Source organism: Cynocephalus volans, chromosome 2, assembly GCF_027409185.1.
Source record: "Cynocephalus volans isolate mCynVol1 chromosome 2, mCynVol1.pri, whole genome shotgun sequence".
In the NCBI taxonomy this organism is placed as follows: Eukaryota; Metazoa; Chordata; class Mammalia; order Dermoptera; family Cynocephalidae; genus Cynocephalus; species Cynocephalus volans.
Window position 1 is genome coordinate 207,643,347 of NC_084461.1, and position 14,645 is coordinate 207,657,991.

At 52.1% G+C, this 14,645-nt stretch overlaps 1 protein-coding gene across 1 annotated transcript; it reads left to right on the forward strand.

The window, feature by feature from the left end:
- The first annotated feature begins 456 nt into the window (after window positions 1–456).
- Window positions 457–7,880, forward strand: ADORA2A (adenosine A2a receptor). The gene is made up of 2 exons (XM_063087990.1): window positions 457–779; window positions 6,977–7,880. Exons 1-2 carry the CDS (start codon window positions 457–459, stop codon window positions 7,878–7,880), a joined length of 1,227 nt encoding a protein of 408 aa, XP_062944060.1.
- Window positions 7,881–14,645: the final 6,765 nt, after the last annotated feature.

The window sequence follows — 14,645 nt, forward strand, 5'->3', positions numbered from 1 at the left end:
ACCTCCCGGCTGTGATTGGGCAGGGCATGGGTGCAGGTGGTGGGGAGACATCCTTAGGCTGACATTTGGCCTGCAGGTGAAGGGGGAATCCAAAGTGGAAGGGTCTTCAAGGGGCCAGGGTGGGCATGGGGGTGAGGGGCTGGAAGCCTTCTGCTGGGCCCACTCTCTCATCTCACCAGGGCTCTCCCTTTGCAGGTGCCTCAGGAACCCTGAAACCCAGCTGAGCTATGACGCCATGCCCAGAGCCCCTGGTGAGGGTGTGGTTTCTGGAGACTTTGAGTCGTTTGTGAAAAAGCTCTTGGAGAGCCCTTGGCAAGGACATTCTTGGCTCCTGTGAGGAAGGGGCTCAGGGGTCTGGGCCCCTCTGCCTGGGCTCCAGCTGGGCTGCAGCTATGGACCGTGAGCTGGCCCGGCCCGTGTCCTCGCTGAGCCCACCCATCTGCAGCCACATCCACCATGGGCTCTGTGGTGTATATCACAGTGGAGCTGGCAATTGCTGTGCTGGCCATCCTGGGCAATGTGCTAGTGTGCTGGGCTGTGTGGCTCAACAGCAACCTGCAGAATGTCACCAATTACTTTGTGGTGTCACTGGCGGCGGCCGACATCGCGGTGGGAGTGCTTGCCATCCCCTTCGCCATCACCATCAGCATCGGGTTCTGCGCTGCCTGCCACAGCTGCCTCTTCTTCGCCTGCTTCCTCCTGGTCCTCACACAGAGCTCCATCTTCAGCCTCCTGGCCATTGCCATTGACCGCTACATCGCCATCCGCATCCCACTCCGGTGAGCTGGGGCTGGGGGTTCACATCTGCACAGAGGCTGCCTGTGCCCAGGGTCTAGTCTGTGGTGTCAGCATATTGAGCTGAGAACAGGGCCCCAGGGCTTAGTCTGGGACTGCCCAGGGCTGGCACGTGACCAACAATCGTGCTGATTTGGCTGATCCCTGTGGGCACAGGGCACCCTGGCTCTCCCCAGACATGTTCAGCTGTTGGCAGATGAGTGCAGCTTGGCCTGGTGTCAGGCTGAGGAACGCTGGGCCCCGTGACCCATGCACTGCACATGGGTGTGTCTGGGCTGTTCTTCACACACAAGAGCAAAACTCCCTGCATGATGCTGGGACGGGCAGGTGGGCGGGGAACCATGGGAAACCACAGGCCCTCAGAGCTAGAAGCCTGCCTGCCGCCCGCCCTCCCCAGTTCCTCTGAGCCAGTCTCGCAGTGTGCACATTAGGAAAATGACCCAGAGAGGGGAAGTGACTTGGCCAAGTGCCACAGTGAGTCACTAGGACTTATATGCAAATTATGTTGCTCCTCAGGTCACCAAGGCCTCGCGGTCTTGGAGGCAGTTTATGTGCTGAAGGGCTGGCTGGCTGTTGGAGGGGGTTTTTATGGTGAATCTTTTGTGAAGTGACTTCAGCCAAGTATTGTGTAAATTATGACTTCCCCAGAGGTTGAGTTTACTTGGCATGGCCTCCACCTACCCAGGCCATAGATGAGGCTAGAAAGTGAGGCATCCTTGGGATGCCCTGGGGCCTCCTGCTCTGCCTCCTTGCCCTTCCATCACAGAGCCACAGCTGGGTGGCTGCGGGCTCTGAGAGATCTCAAGGATCAGGGTATGCTGTCCCTGTGGTGAACTCTCCCAAACAGGTGGAGTGCCCACCTACAGAGGAAGCCACAGCAGCCCCACTTCGGGCTGAGGGTGCCCCAGCAGGGAGCAGGGTGAGGCTCAGTGAGAAAATGGAAATTTAGAGTGTCAAACCCAAGGAGGCCCTTAGAGGTCACTTCCTCTCATCTTCTGGGTGGAAAAATGAGGCCCAGAGAGGGAAACCAGCTCTCAGGGCCACCCAACGAGTTGGTAGCAGAGTTGGGACCAGGCCTGGGAGGAAACATGGCCTGTCACCCACTGTGACTTCAGTCTTTGTGGAGTGGTCCTGGGCTGGCCCAGCATCCCCAGAACCTGCACCAAGTAGCCATTCCTGTCAGCTGGGCTCTGTGGGGGACACAGACACCACATCAGGCTGCTCAAGAGAAAGTGAGGAGCCTGGGCCTCCTGTCTTGGGAGAGTCTAGAGCTCTTGCCAAAGCATAAGGGGACGCTGGCTGGCCCTAATAGGCAGCTGAGTTAGAGGCTGTCTGATTCCAGGTAAAGTCTGTGGGGACAGCCTGGGTCCACACAGCTTCTATCCCTTCCTCCAAGGAGCAAAGCAGAGTCCAAGTTTGTCCAGTGACAGCTCAGAACATGGAAGCTCGGTGGGGGGCTGCCTGTGGGGACCCAGGTGGGCCGGGGAACAGAGGACCGGAGTCCATTTCAGGGTGTCAGGCTGAGCCCATGCACTGGTGGGAACGCTCCATGGGGAAGCAGAGGCCTAGCTTTCACTTTCTTCTCTCGTTCAAAGGGCAACAACATTCTTGGGAGAGATCAGGGCTGCTCTTCTCAATTTAAAGTACCTCAGCTTTTTTCTTTTTTCGGTTGCTCCCTTTCCCTCTCTGTTTTCTGAGAGTCAAGAGAATGAATCTCTGATGTAGCAGGATGAGATGTGCTGTGTGGCCATGGAAAATTAGCTGCCCTTCTCTTGGCCCATCTCTTCATCTATAAAATGGGACAATTCAGTCCCTCTGAGCTCACAAAAGTGTTGTGAGGGTCCAGTGAGTGGATGGCAGTGACGGGGACCCTGAGGTGGATGGATGGAGCAGGTGGGGTGGGGATTCAGCTTTTTCCTGAGCGGCTGGAGTTTCAGAGCTGTGGGTCTGCCCCCCACCCTTCACCCCATCTACATCTCCGACCCCCATGACCTTTCAGAGCTGGACCTCAGTTCCACACAGACCTTGAGCCATCTGAGTTCTGCTCGGTAGGCCCTGGAAAGCTCAGGTTGGTCTCCTCTGCAGGGAGCTGATGGGGATGGTGATGCTGCTCATCCTCCCTCACAAGCAGAGAGCTGTACAGTTGCCCGAGGATGTTAGCGCAGCGTATCCTGTGATCTTCATGGCCCAGCACGGTGGTGGGCTGGATGTTATGACCCTTGTGTTACTCATGAGGAGGCCAGAGCCAGGGAAGGACATACAAGTGTCTCCTGATGTGGATGGACTACAGGGCCATTCTTGCTATTCCTGGCCCTTTGGTCCCTCCACTTTCCTAGTTTTTGAGGCCCGTGGGCCACTAGGCACATATGTGGGGGCTCCTGAGAGCAAGCTAGGCATGAGGGGGAACTTGGAGTCACTGCCTGACTGGTCTCTCCCTTCTCTCCTCCCCCTCCTCCTGTGTCCCCTTAACAGCTGGGAACTCAGACTCCTCTTTATGCTATTTCCTGCCACACTCAGAAAGGTCCATTTGGCCCCAGGCCTGTACTACTCACCATTTTTTTTTTAATTCAATTTCAGAAAAATCTATCTCTTTCCCAAGTGCAGGGAACCTGTGGGGCTAGGGCAGGGCCTAGTCAAGGAAGTCCATGAAAAAGAAGCCAGACCAGAGGAAAAGATGTAGCTCTCCATGTCCCCAGAGGATGGAAACCCGGGGCAAGAGACAGGCTTCTTTCTGCAGGGGACTTGTGCACCATTGTCTCCTGTCCCTCTCAGTAGCCACGGTGGGTGCTCTCACTCCTTGAGGAACAGGCCAAGGTACAGGGCGGCAGTTGATGCCAAGGCCTGAAGTCGTATGTAGTGAACCACCCTGACTTCTAAAGAGGGCAGGGTTGGGAGAGAGGGCTCCCCAGAGGAGGTGATGCCTGTTGCCTATTGCAGGATGGGTAGGATGTGTCTGGGGAAGGATGGGGGCAAAGCCCAGGCAAAGGTCCTGAAGAAGGAATGAGGGCATAGGCGCTGCATCAGGGAGAGATGGCCTGGTTGCTGAGTGACAGAAAGAGATGAGCTGAGTGGGTGGGAAGAGTGTGAGGCCGACTCAGGCCAGTCCATGCTAAGGGAAGGAGTTTGGGCTTCCCCTGTGGGTCAGTGGCTCTTCAACTCTCGTATCACTGACTCTTTTGGACAACTTAGAAAAACTCCTCAGTGTGATGCAAATGCATAGGAAGCCCCACCTAGAATCATGGCACGTATTCTTGGACCATATGGTTAGCCCCTGATGTGGGTAATGGGCATCCCCCAGGAAGAGGCAGCCTGCAAGCTGGAGGATGCAGGGATGCAAAGGGCACTTCCAAATGGGGCTGGCACCAATGTCCTGCTGGAAGGCCTTGGCATCCCTCCAGCTGGACAGTCTACCTCTGGGGTCTGAGAGGCCAAGATGTGACTGTGTTAGCCCAGAGGATGCTGCTTGGCCAGGCTGGGGCTCACCCATGGTTCCGTTTGGGCCCTGGTGCTGTCCTAGCCCCCTGGAAGCCTTGGTCCAGGGCTCTCAGCCTAAGGGGCTTTCTTTTGAATACCAAAATTAAAATCTATTTGGTATTTTAAAAAATAAATTATGCTTGCACGTGTTAAAACATTAAAAAGGAACAAAAAGGTATATAGTAGAAAGCTGTCCCTTGTGCCTCTTGTCCCCCACCAGAAGGCAATGTTGGGAATCCTTCCAGAGATATTCTTTGCATGTATAGGCAAGTGCTATTAATGTATGTTTTGTTTCTGTCCCCACAAGGTGCTTTTTTTTCGGAGTGCTGTGGAAGACTTCCCCTATGGATTCCCTCATCTGTGAAAGTAGACAATTGCACATACCAGGGATTTCCATACTGTGTCCCCAGAAGCCCTTGGGCCAGACTCTGATGTCCCCACCAACTCATTAATTCAATAAATGTTTTTCAAGCCCTTTCTCTTCCCCTGTAGCTCGACTTCTATAACTGCCTGGAAATGTGGGCGAGAAGGTCTGCTACTGGAGAACAATTTGAAAACCACCAAAGCAGGTGGCCCCCAGGGTGCAGGCAGCTGTTCACTATCCTGTAACTGCCTGCTTCTGCTTGAGTGCCTCAAGCCACAAGAAGCTCACTGCTGCCTGAGGCAGCCCATTTCTCCTGTGAACAGCTCAGCTACTCTGAGCCACAATCTGCCTCCATGTAATTTCCACCCACTGATTCTACATTCTACCTTTAGGGGGCAGTAATGATAGGCCCAGGATTCTTGGTCCCATTTTACAAACTGAGGAAACTGAGGCTGAGAGAGGTGAAGTGACAGAATATTTCTGTTTACAGGAATGCACCAGGGCTAGAACTCAGGAAGGGATATGCTTTTCTCAGGAAAGATGTCAAAATTAATGTAGCCTCCCATTTAGTGAGTATTATATAAATCACAATTTATAGAGTACTAAGAACAGTGCCTGGCACAGTGTAAGTGCTAAATGTAAGTATTAGATGAGGCTCCAGGACAAGTAGACAGGGCAGTGCCCACTCTCTGTTGCTTGGCAGAAATGGGCAAGTCCATGGCCCTCCTCCTGCTGAGGCCATGTTGCAGGCAACCAAGCCACTGAGAGGTGGGGCTGCAGAGCTCCTGAGAATGGGCCTGCCTGGTTACTGTTTGGATTCAGAATTGACAAATTTACCTTGGCCTCAGTTGCCTCTGGGCTCTTGGAATGTCCACAGCAAGTCCATTCCTCTCCTTGGGCATCAGTTTCCCCACCTGTAAAATGAGGGGTTGGACTAAATAAGTCAGAAGACAACAGATTTTTTTTTCTTCCTTAATTTGAATTAGTAGACGAGATTTAAATTTTGAGAGATTTTACCCCCAAAATTAGCTCTCCATCCCCTCCTGAGATCAGTTAACAGTGGACACACACTTTGCCTGGCAGCGATGACAGTAAAAGCCTCACCAACCTGCATCCCACCTTTGTTACCTGTTGGCACCTCTGTTGGCCTCCCATAAACTACATAGTTTCTATGGATGTTTCCAACTCTGAGTTTAAGTACAGCACAGTTTTCCTTGGCTCCTACCGTGCATCCCTGTCTCAGAGCTGGCAGTGCAGAGATGGATGCAGGAAAGACCTGCCCCCAAGGGGCCCAGATGAGGTAAGGATTTACTGTGCTTGGGTAGCAATCTATCCTGAACTTGAAGGCTAGATTCCTACCCATGGGTAGGGTTTCCACCAGGTAGAGGGTATGATAGTCTGGTCTTGCCAGAATCAAAACTGTTAAACAGAAGATCATCCCTTAGAGATCTTTGAGGTTGCCTTCCTAAATTATGGAGACTTTATTTTTTTGATTGTCCATTCTTTTATAAATCTATGCCACCTTTCCTGTAGGGCTGAGCTCTGCTTCCTGGCCAGCAGATCAAACCACTCCCCAAGTCTGGAACTGGGAATCAGTAGAGTTGGATTTTCGTCTGGCTCTCAGGAATACTGAGCAATGCAGGCAGATTACTGTTCCTCTCTGGACCTCAATACCTCATCCAAGTATTTCCTCTTGAATGTTAAGATCGCCAAATGTTAAGATGTAATTACCTCATTTCTCTCCAGAGGGCTGTAGGTTGATTTGGAGGGGAGAAAGTATCTCACTTGGCATGGGACCTCCACCCCTCCTTTACCTCCCTGTGCTGCCTCCCCTTGGAGGCTTCTGGAGACCACAAGTCAAATGGGGAAGAAAGAGCATGGAGTACAAAAGATCCGAATCATCTACAGATCTGATCTGGCTGGTTCTGCCCCCAGCCAATGAGCCCACCCTCCACACCTGTTCCTACTCTCTAAAGGGAAATGTGTTGTAGCATCAACCAACATGGAGGTGATACTCCCCCCCCCCAAAAAAAAATCACTTATTAATTCCCTCAAATCAAACTAAGTCTCAGGATTACTCCTAAGACTAATAAGCATCTGAACATTTGTGCAGTGGCTTCTATTTCTAGGTGCCGCCTCTCCCGTTGCCTCCCAGCAGCCTGTGAGATGGGCCAGGCTTACTACTTCCACTCAACAGAAGAGGATGGTGGGGCTGAGAGGCTGGAAGTGACAGGTCCAAGACCTTAAAGACAGTAAATAGGGGTGGGGTGCTGCCCTGGGTTTGACTCTTGGCCCTGCCTAACCTGGTTTCTCAGACCTCTGACACTGGTCTCCTCTCCCCAGGTACAATGGCTTGGTGACCAGCATGAGGGCCAAGGGCATCATTGCCATCTGCTGGGTGCTGTCATTTGCTATTGGCCTGACTCCTATGCTGGGCTGGAACAACTGTAGTCAGCAGGAGGGCAAAAACCACTCGCGAGGCTGTGGGGAGGGCCAGGTGGCCTGCCTCTTTGAGGACGTGGTCCCTATGAACTACATGGTGTACTACAACTTCTTTGCTTGTGTGCTGGTGCCCCTGCTGCTCATGCTGGGCGTCTACTTGCGGATCTTCTTGGCAGCCCGGCGACAGCTAAAGCGGATGGAGAGCCAGCCTCTGCCGGGGGAGCGGGCTCAGTCCACACTGCAGAAAGAGGTCCACGCTGCCAAGTCACTGGCCATCATCGTGGGGCTCTTTGCCCTCTGCTGGCTGCCCCTGCACATCATCAACTGCTTCACCTTCTTCTGCCCCCAGTGTGGCCACGCCCCTCCCTGGCTCATGTACCTGGCCATTGTCCTCTCTCATGGCAATTCAGTTGTGAATCCCTTTATCTATGCCTACCGTATCCGCGAGTTCCGCCAGACCTTCCGCAAGATCATTCGCAGCCATGTCCTAAGGCAGCGAGAACCCTTCAAGGCAGCGGGCACCAGTGCCCGGGCTTTGGCAGCTCATGGCAGCAATGGGGAGCAGGTCAGCCTCCGCCTCAATGGCCACCCCCCAGGGTTGTGGACCAATGGTGGTGCTCCCCATCCTGAGCGAAGGCCCAATGGCTATGCCCTGGGGCTGGTGAGTGGAGGGGGTGCCCAAGAGTCCCACAGGGACACAGGCCTCCCAGATGTGGAGCTCCTTAGCCACAAGCTCCAAGGAGCGAGCCCAGAGTTCCCTGGACCAGAGGGTTCCCTCACCCAGGATGGAGCAGGAGTGTCCTGATGGCCCATGGAGCTTGCCCCTTCCTAAGAGAAGGAAATCTTTATTTTTCTGGTTGGCTGGACCAGTCGCATTGGGAGAAGAGAAGAGTGAGCATGCCAGGAGACCCTTCAAGTGGCTGGTTCCCACTTTGGACTGAGAGGAGGGTGCCCTAGGCTGGAGCAGCATGAGGCCCAGCAAGAAGGGTTTGGGGTCTGATTCATGTCGTGAGGCCCTGCACCAGGACAGGGCCACAGCACCAGCAGCATTTTGGCTGGACAGGGCCTGGTCCCCCACCCCAGAAGCATCTGAAGCACCACATTGTCTCTGCAGAGCAGCTATGGCAGAGCAGACTGGCCTGGCCCTGAGGCTGGGGAGTGGCTCCGACAGGCCCCCTGCCACACATATACCACCCTCCTCAGACTTTCCTAGGGTTCAGGAGCTGCTGGGCATTTGACTATTATTTTTCCAGGAGAAAATGTAAGTGTGTGGAAATCCTTTTTATTTTATTATCTGTCCCTCTCTGGCTGCTAGGTATGTTGTTGGTCCTGCTGCTAATCTGGCACCAGGAGTCTCTGCCCAGGATTCTCAGGCAGTCCTCTCCCACTGCCATGAGCTGCCATGCACTTCCCGGTCCCAGGGTGACAAAGCTGGGCTTGGGGACAGAGAGTGGTAACAGAGCAGTGCCCAAGCATGGGCTCAGGCCCCAGGGGAGAGGTTGGGGCTGGCAGGCCCTGATGCGTGCTCAGGTAGCTCAGAGCCACCCAGATAGAGGCCCTAACTGCCTTTCCTTCTAAAGGGAATTTTTTTCTGAGATTAAAATAAAAATGAGCCACATTGTGTTTTAAAGTGTGTCTAATGAGAATAGTGTCTGAGTTCCTTTCCCTCCTCCGTAACCAGGCCTGGTGCACACATACGGGTGTATGTTGCATATGTGTGACAGACCGCGTGCATATGTGCAGACAGGCTCCCATCTTCTGGGGGCACAGGCTGCCTGACTACACCAGAATCCATATGCCCATTCACAGCCCCCAGACCTGCATTTCTGTGAGAGGGCCCTGCAGGGTCTGTAGGAGGAGGGGGCTTGTTCCCTAGCTGCTCACTCTCCAGGGGCTGCTGATCACTCCAACCCTAGGCAGTCATGGTGTGAGGACCTGGCTCCTTCCTCCCTCATTACCTTCCAAATATCCTTAGAGGAAGATCTCTTTGTTTACCTTCTCAGAGCTTTGCCTGCCTCCCCTGGCCTGGCTCCAACACCTGCCCCAGTTGAGAGGACACAGAGGTATCTGGAAACAGATCTGGACTGGGGCTAAATTGCCTTCCTTTGGAGTCCCCCTACCCCTACTCCCAAAAAAAGGAACCTATAAGGAATGGATGTTTCCTGCTCTGACACCTGCCTCTGGGGTCCCCTGCCTGAAGAGATGATGCCATCATTCTGTGATGGAGAAGTTTGAGGCCCAGGGGAAAGTTAGCAACCCACTCCTACCTGTGACTGTGCCAGGCAGGGGTATGAGGGCCAGTTTGAGTTCACTCAGGCTGGGACTCAGGGAATGAGCGTTAGAACTTTGTGGGCAATCCTCAAACAGCCCCGAGTTACAGATTAATGAGCTCAGAGAGGTTAAGCCCTCACACCAGGTCACACAGCTAGTAAGTGGCAGAAGTGAACTTAAAACCCAGGTATCCAAAAAAAAAACAAACTAGGTCTGTCTGACTACAAAATCCATGCTCCTTTTTCTTTCTTTCCATTAACTTATGACGAGCTATTTCAACCAAACCAAAATGTATAAAATAATATTGTGTCTCTACCACTTTGCTTAAGAAATGAAACAACTACAGTTGCTGTATCTGACCCTCCCTATATTATTACCCTGCTTCCTATGCCTGGAAATGACTACTTTCCTGAATTTCATTTCATTCTATTTGCATATTTTTACACTTTTACTACATAGATGCGTATGTAAGTATCCCCAAACCAACACAGAATTGTTTTAGCTATCTTTCATTGTTATAACAATCAGAGGGCCTCTAGATTGGCGGCACAGAAGAAACACCTAGGAAGCTTTGATCAGTACTGAAGCCTGAGCCCCTTGCCCCAAGAGACACTGGATTAATTGGCCTGGTGGAGCCAGGCAGCAGAAATTCCCCAGGGTGTTCTTATGGACAGCTAGGGTTAAGAACCCTGCACAGATATAAATGCAGAGTCCACCCTCATCCATACCAGCTTCCTCCCTCCTGCATACTTTGGGTCTGCTGGCTATGGTCTGAGGGTAGACCAGTGGCCTGGGCTGTGTCTGAGGAGGCCAAAAGTGAGGAAGCTGATGGCGGGAAGAGGCCAGAAAGAGAACTACAAAGGTAGGGAGGAACTTGTCCCGTCCCTCCCACTTTTTCTGAGCCCTCTTGGGAACCAAGCTTTGGGTGCTGGGCTACACAGGTGCAGTCTTTGGGGAGGGCAGGGGCTTAGGAAAGGTTTCCAGGTACAAGTGTACCCCAAGTCCTCCCAGGGCCAGGCCTGGCCCAGCTCTGGAGCTGGGCCTTGTTTCCAGGGGCCCTGCGTCTCATCTACCCACGCAGCTCATGTGGGTTGCCTCTGTGAGCAGGCCTTAAGTGTAAGCACTCATGCACAAACACAACACGTGTCACTCCCCAGACCATAAGAAAATACACGTGTGTGCACACTCTCATGGGCAGAGCCTACCTCAACAGGAATAAGTGCTCATGACAGCAGCATAAGAGAGACGTGAAGACTGGTGAAGGGCGTGAGGAACTGCCTAGCTCCACTGGGTGCAGAAGTGTGTCTGCCCCGTCCACGCTGCCCTGGGCCAGGCTTCTGGGGGCAGCAGCCTGGGCTGCTCCAAGCCCTACAGCTCTGTCTAAGGGCCCCTCTGCCCTCTCCCTGCTCTCCCCAAAGGGCTGGAGGTGGATGGCATTCTTCATTCAGTCAGGTGGATGGCATTCTTCATTCAGTCATGTCCTGAGCACAAAGGTTCCATCATGATCCATGTCCTTGGAGGCCCCAGCCCTCTATTAGGGCAGGCCTGCAAGCAGAGGCCTGGCTTGGGCTGGGTCTTGGCTCATCACTGGCCCCCATGAGAGACAGGCCCGCTGGAGAGCTCCCCTTTCCCCTTGTCCACTAACCACCTCTCCTGAAAACCTACCTTTGTAGCTCTCTCTGTTTATACTAAGGCCCTGCCTTTCCTCTGGGAGCATCACACAGCAGGGAGCTCAGGGAGCTGGGCAGAGCCACAGTTCTGCATGCTGACCAGCGGGCTACATGGGGGAGTGAGAGGAAATGAGCTACTGATGCCTCCCCGCCCGCCCCTCCCCCAATCTTCTGGGACTTGGTATCCCAGGAATGGGAAGCTGGCCTTTTCAACTGCAGTAGGGAAACAGAAACCCAGAAGCTCACAGAAGCCAACTGCTCAGGGAGTGAGAAAGGTTCTGTGCAGCCTGCCTAGAATGCCACTCCTATCCTTCCACACATACAGTCCCCCAGCACAGCCACTGCTACTGGCTCTCACCTCAATAGGCACCCTCCCCCTGAGCTCCGTGCTGGACAAGTGCTGCTTGAGTACACTGGGCAATACCCCTCTGCTGGTGGGGGAGGTTACCTTAGGGGAGAGGCCCCAGGTGTGCTGTGAGACAGGTGGTTCCCTCCCTGGCCCTTATCTGCTCTGTAAGGGTCTAATATTACCACCTTCTCCTCCTCCCCACACTGATTCCTCCTCTGTCCCAAGGCGCCCCTTACTATAGCTGTCAGTCAACATTATCAGTAACTATCACTTAGGACAGCCCCCGTCAGGCTGCAGAGGAGGGGGTGGGAGAATGTCAGATGACTCACAGCCTCAAAGGAGGAGGACGGACACACAGAACATAGAACCTAGGTGCAAGAAGCACGTTTTTTAGACCTTCTGGCTCTATCCCTTTCTTTTTCCAGAGGAGAAAGAGCAGCTCAGCAAACTTCCCAACAAGCTGCTCTGCCCTCCCAATAGTCTGGCTTGGAGAGGGGCTGGGCCCAGGGAGAGGCCAGGCTGGTAGTCACCACGAGGCTAGGCAGGTGATGGGTGTAAACAACCCAGGGTCCTCTGAGGGAGGGACTTTTTTCTGGCAGTGGGAAAGGCTTTGCCTGGAACCATGAACACTTTTTTGCCCTATCCAAGGAAGCATTGTTGTTTCTGGGAGGATAGATTTTGCAGAATCAGCCATCTGGACTGGCACCTAATAGCCAGCTAAACCCTGACAGGGCTGGCTAGTGTCAGAGCCCTATCTCCTGACTCTCTGTTCTTCTCCCAACCACTTAATGAGCGCCTGCTGATGCACAGGGAGACTGAGGTAGGAGGTGCACAGGGAACCAACAATCAACTAAAGGGAACAAGCCAGATATGGTCTGATGAGGGCCATGAGGGCAACACAGGCTCTGGGAGTTCAGAGCAGGAAAATGCCACATTCAGCTGGAGAGGCAGGGTGGCCTTCACAGAGGGAGCCAGGTCAAGTTGGCCTTTCAAAGGCGAGTGTTCAGCTCAGGGACCCATCTCTTCAAGGTGTTTTGTTAGGAACTAACAAGGAAGATCTGAGTAAATCTGCGCCTGATTTATATCTGCCTACACAGAATTATGCCATCTATTTGGAGCCAATTTTCAAGTTAAAATGTTGTCAGAAGGTTGTCACAGTTTTGATCTTTCTTTTCTGTTCTTTCTCAACCCACCCACATTTTCTAGTTGGGTTGGAAAGGGGAGTGAGGGGGATAGAGCCTGCTTTAGATTTAGAGATTTCTGTAATTGTTAACGGTAGATGGGACTTTTAGAAATTATCAAGTTTTCTCTTAGGAAAATTTAGTCCCAGAGCCCAATGTCACAACTGTTCTGTTGCTTTCAGAACTTTTAGGGGGACTGGAGAGACCTGGCCAGGCATCCTGCAGTTATCCCCAGGATATCTCTTGTGGTTTCAGCTGATCCTTTCTTCTGTCTAGCCCAGAGATGTCAAATAATCCCATCACTTGCCCCTTCCAACCACCACGCTGTTTCACCAAGCTCTGAAAGAGGAGTCAAAGCACCGGGTTCAAACCCTGGCCTTGCCATTGGCTTCTTCTTGACTGTGGCGAGTCACTCTCTGAGCTGCCCATCCTACTTTTAGATAAAATGGGACAATAAATATGAAAGTGCTTTGGAAGGTATATGTAACATACATGACAGGATTATTATTATTATTGTTATCATAACAAATCCATCCTTGGTTCAGAACACAAAAGAGGGCAACCAATCAATAGCTCCAGTATTCTTGATATCAGAAAGTCAAAAGGAGGCTAGAAGTGGAAGAAAGACAGAAGGGGAAAGGAGGCTGCTGACCTGGTTTCTGTATTCTGCTCACTGACGTTGCCCAGCCATTGCTAGATGAAGAAACGTGGTGAGTGTGAATTTAAGCCAGGTACCTGGAGGAAGTCTCTGGCCTCTGGGGGCTGTGGGAGGTGGGTGTGGAGCTGGCAGATGAATTAGGTAAGGGGTATTGGTTATGGATCATTTCCTGTCTTCAATGCCATACTGTCCAATCCGTTTATGAAAGTATAGAAACTAGGGAAGTTTGGGCTTATCAAAGAGGTGAACAAAGGGCCGAGCCCGTGGCGCACTCGGGAGAGTGCGGCGCTGGGAGCGCGGCAACGCTCCCGCCGCGGGTTCGGATCCTATATAGGAATGGCCGGTGCACTCACTGGCTGAGTGCCAGTCACGAAAAAGACCAAAAAAAAAAAAAAAGAGGTGAACAAAGAAGGGATATAGTAAATGTCTGTACTGACAGAATCAGAATTCAAAATGACCTCAGGGGGCTGGACAGATAAAACTGAGCAAGAATCAGTGCAAAGTCCTACACAAGCTTGAAAAGGCAAATGTGCAGTGAGAAGTGGGGGGAGAGAGACCTGCCCTGCCATCAATTCAGGTAAAAGCAACATGGACATTTCAGTTGCTAAAATTGGCGCTGGCTAACTCTATGGGACATGACTAGGAAAGAAGCAATTAATAGGATTCCCCCAACTGAAGGGGCTCACTGGGTCCCTGCTCAAGGCAGGAGGCTTGTACTCAGTTCTCAATGCCACACCAGATCATGGACAAACTAAAATACCATAAGTGAATGTGCCTGCCACAAGATGGTAATCTCAGTTATACCCAATAGAATGAACAAGTGGCCAAAGGAAAGTGATCAAGACAGGGAGAGTCTAGAAGCTGAAAACTGAAAATGGTAGGAGGAGGTTAGAGAAGATGTAGGGAGAGCTATGGCAGCAGGTGAACGGACTAGAAGAGGGGCTCAACTTGCCATGTGCTGTTCCAAAAGGCACAACTAGGCTCAGTAGGGACAACCTGTAGGAGTTCTGGGGCTCCACAGAAGCTCTGGTAGAGTAACTAGTTCATGTTGCAGACCCTCAGGATGCAACAATTTGAGACCCTTGGCTGGGTCTTTAGCGTGCTCCAAGGACACTCAGGTATGGAGTATACTAACATTTATAAAGCAAATGTATTTCACAGGGCCTAGTTTCCAAAGCCCTGTAGTTTCAGGTTTAGCCTAACTTTTAAAATTACACATAGAAATGTTAAGCTTGCAAGAGACAGGAAACTTTCCCCAGGCTAAAGTCTGTGATGTAGATAAAGAATTGTAACAGTGAAATTGCTGGCTCAAGGACAGATGTCCTTGGTTAACCTACTGATTGATATATTAAGAAAGTTAAGGAAATTGCTGTAGGGAAAGAAAGTGCTAAGAACAAGCTTTTTTTGATGGATCAACTTAACCTTTTGCAAATTGCATTAT

Bases quoted from the DNA above. Each gene is read 5' to 3' on its own strand.
- ADORA2A (XM_063087990.1), top strand. From the start codon at position 457: ATGGGCTCTGTGGTGTATATCACAGTGGAGCTGGCAATTGCTGTGCTG. The intron at 780-6,976 runs GTGAGCTGGGGC...TCCTCTCCCCAG, and splicing joins GCCATCCGCATCCCACTCCG to GTACAATGGCTTGGTGACCA.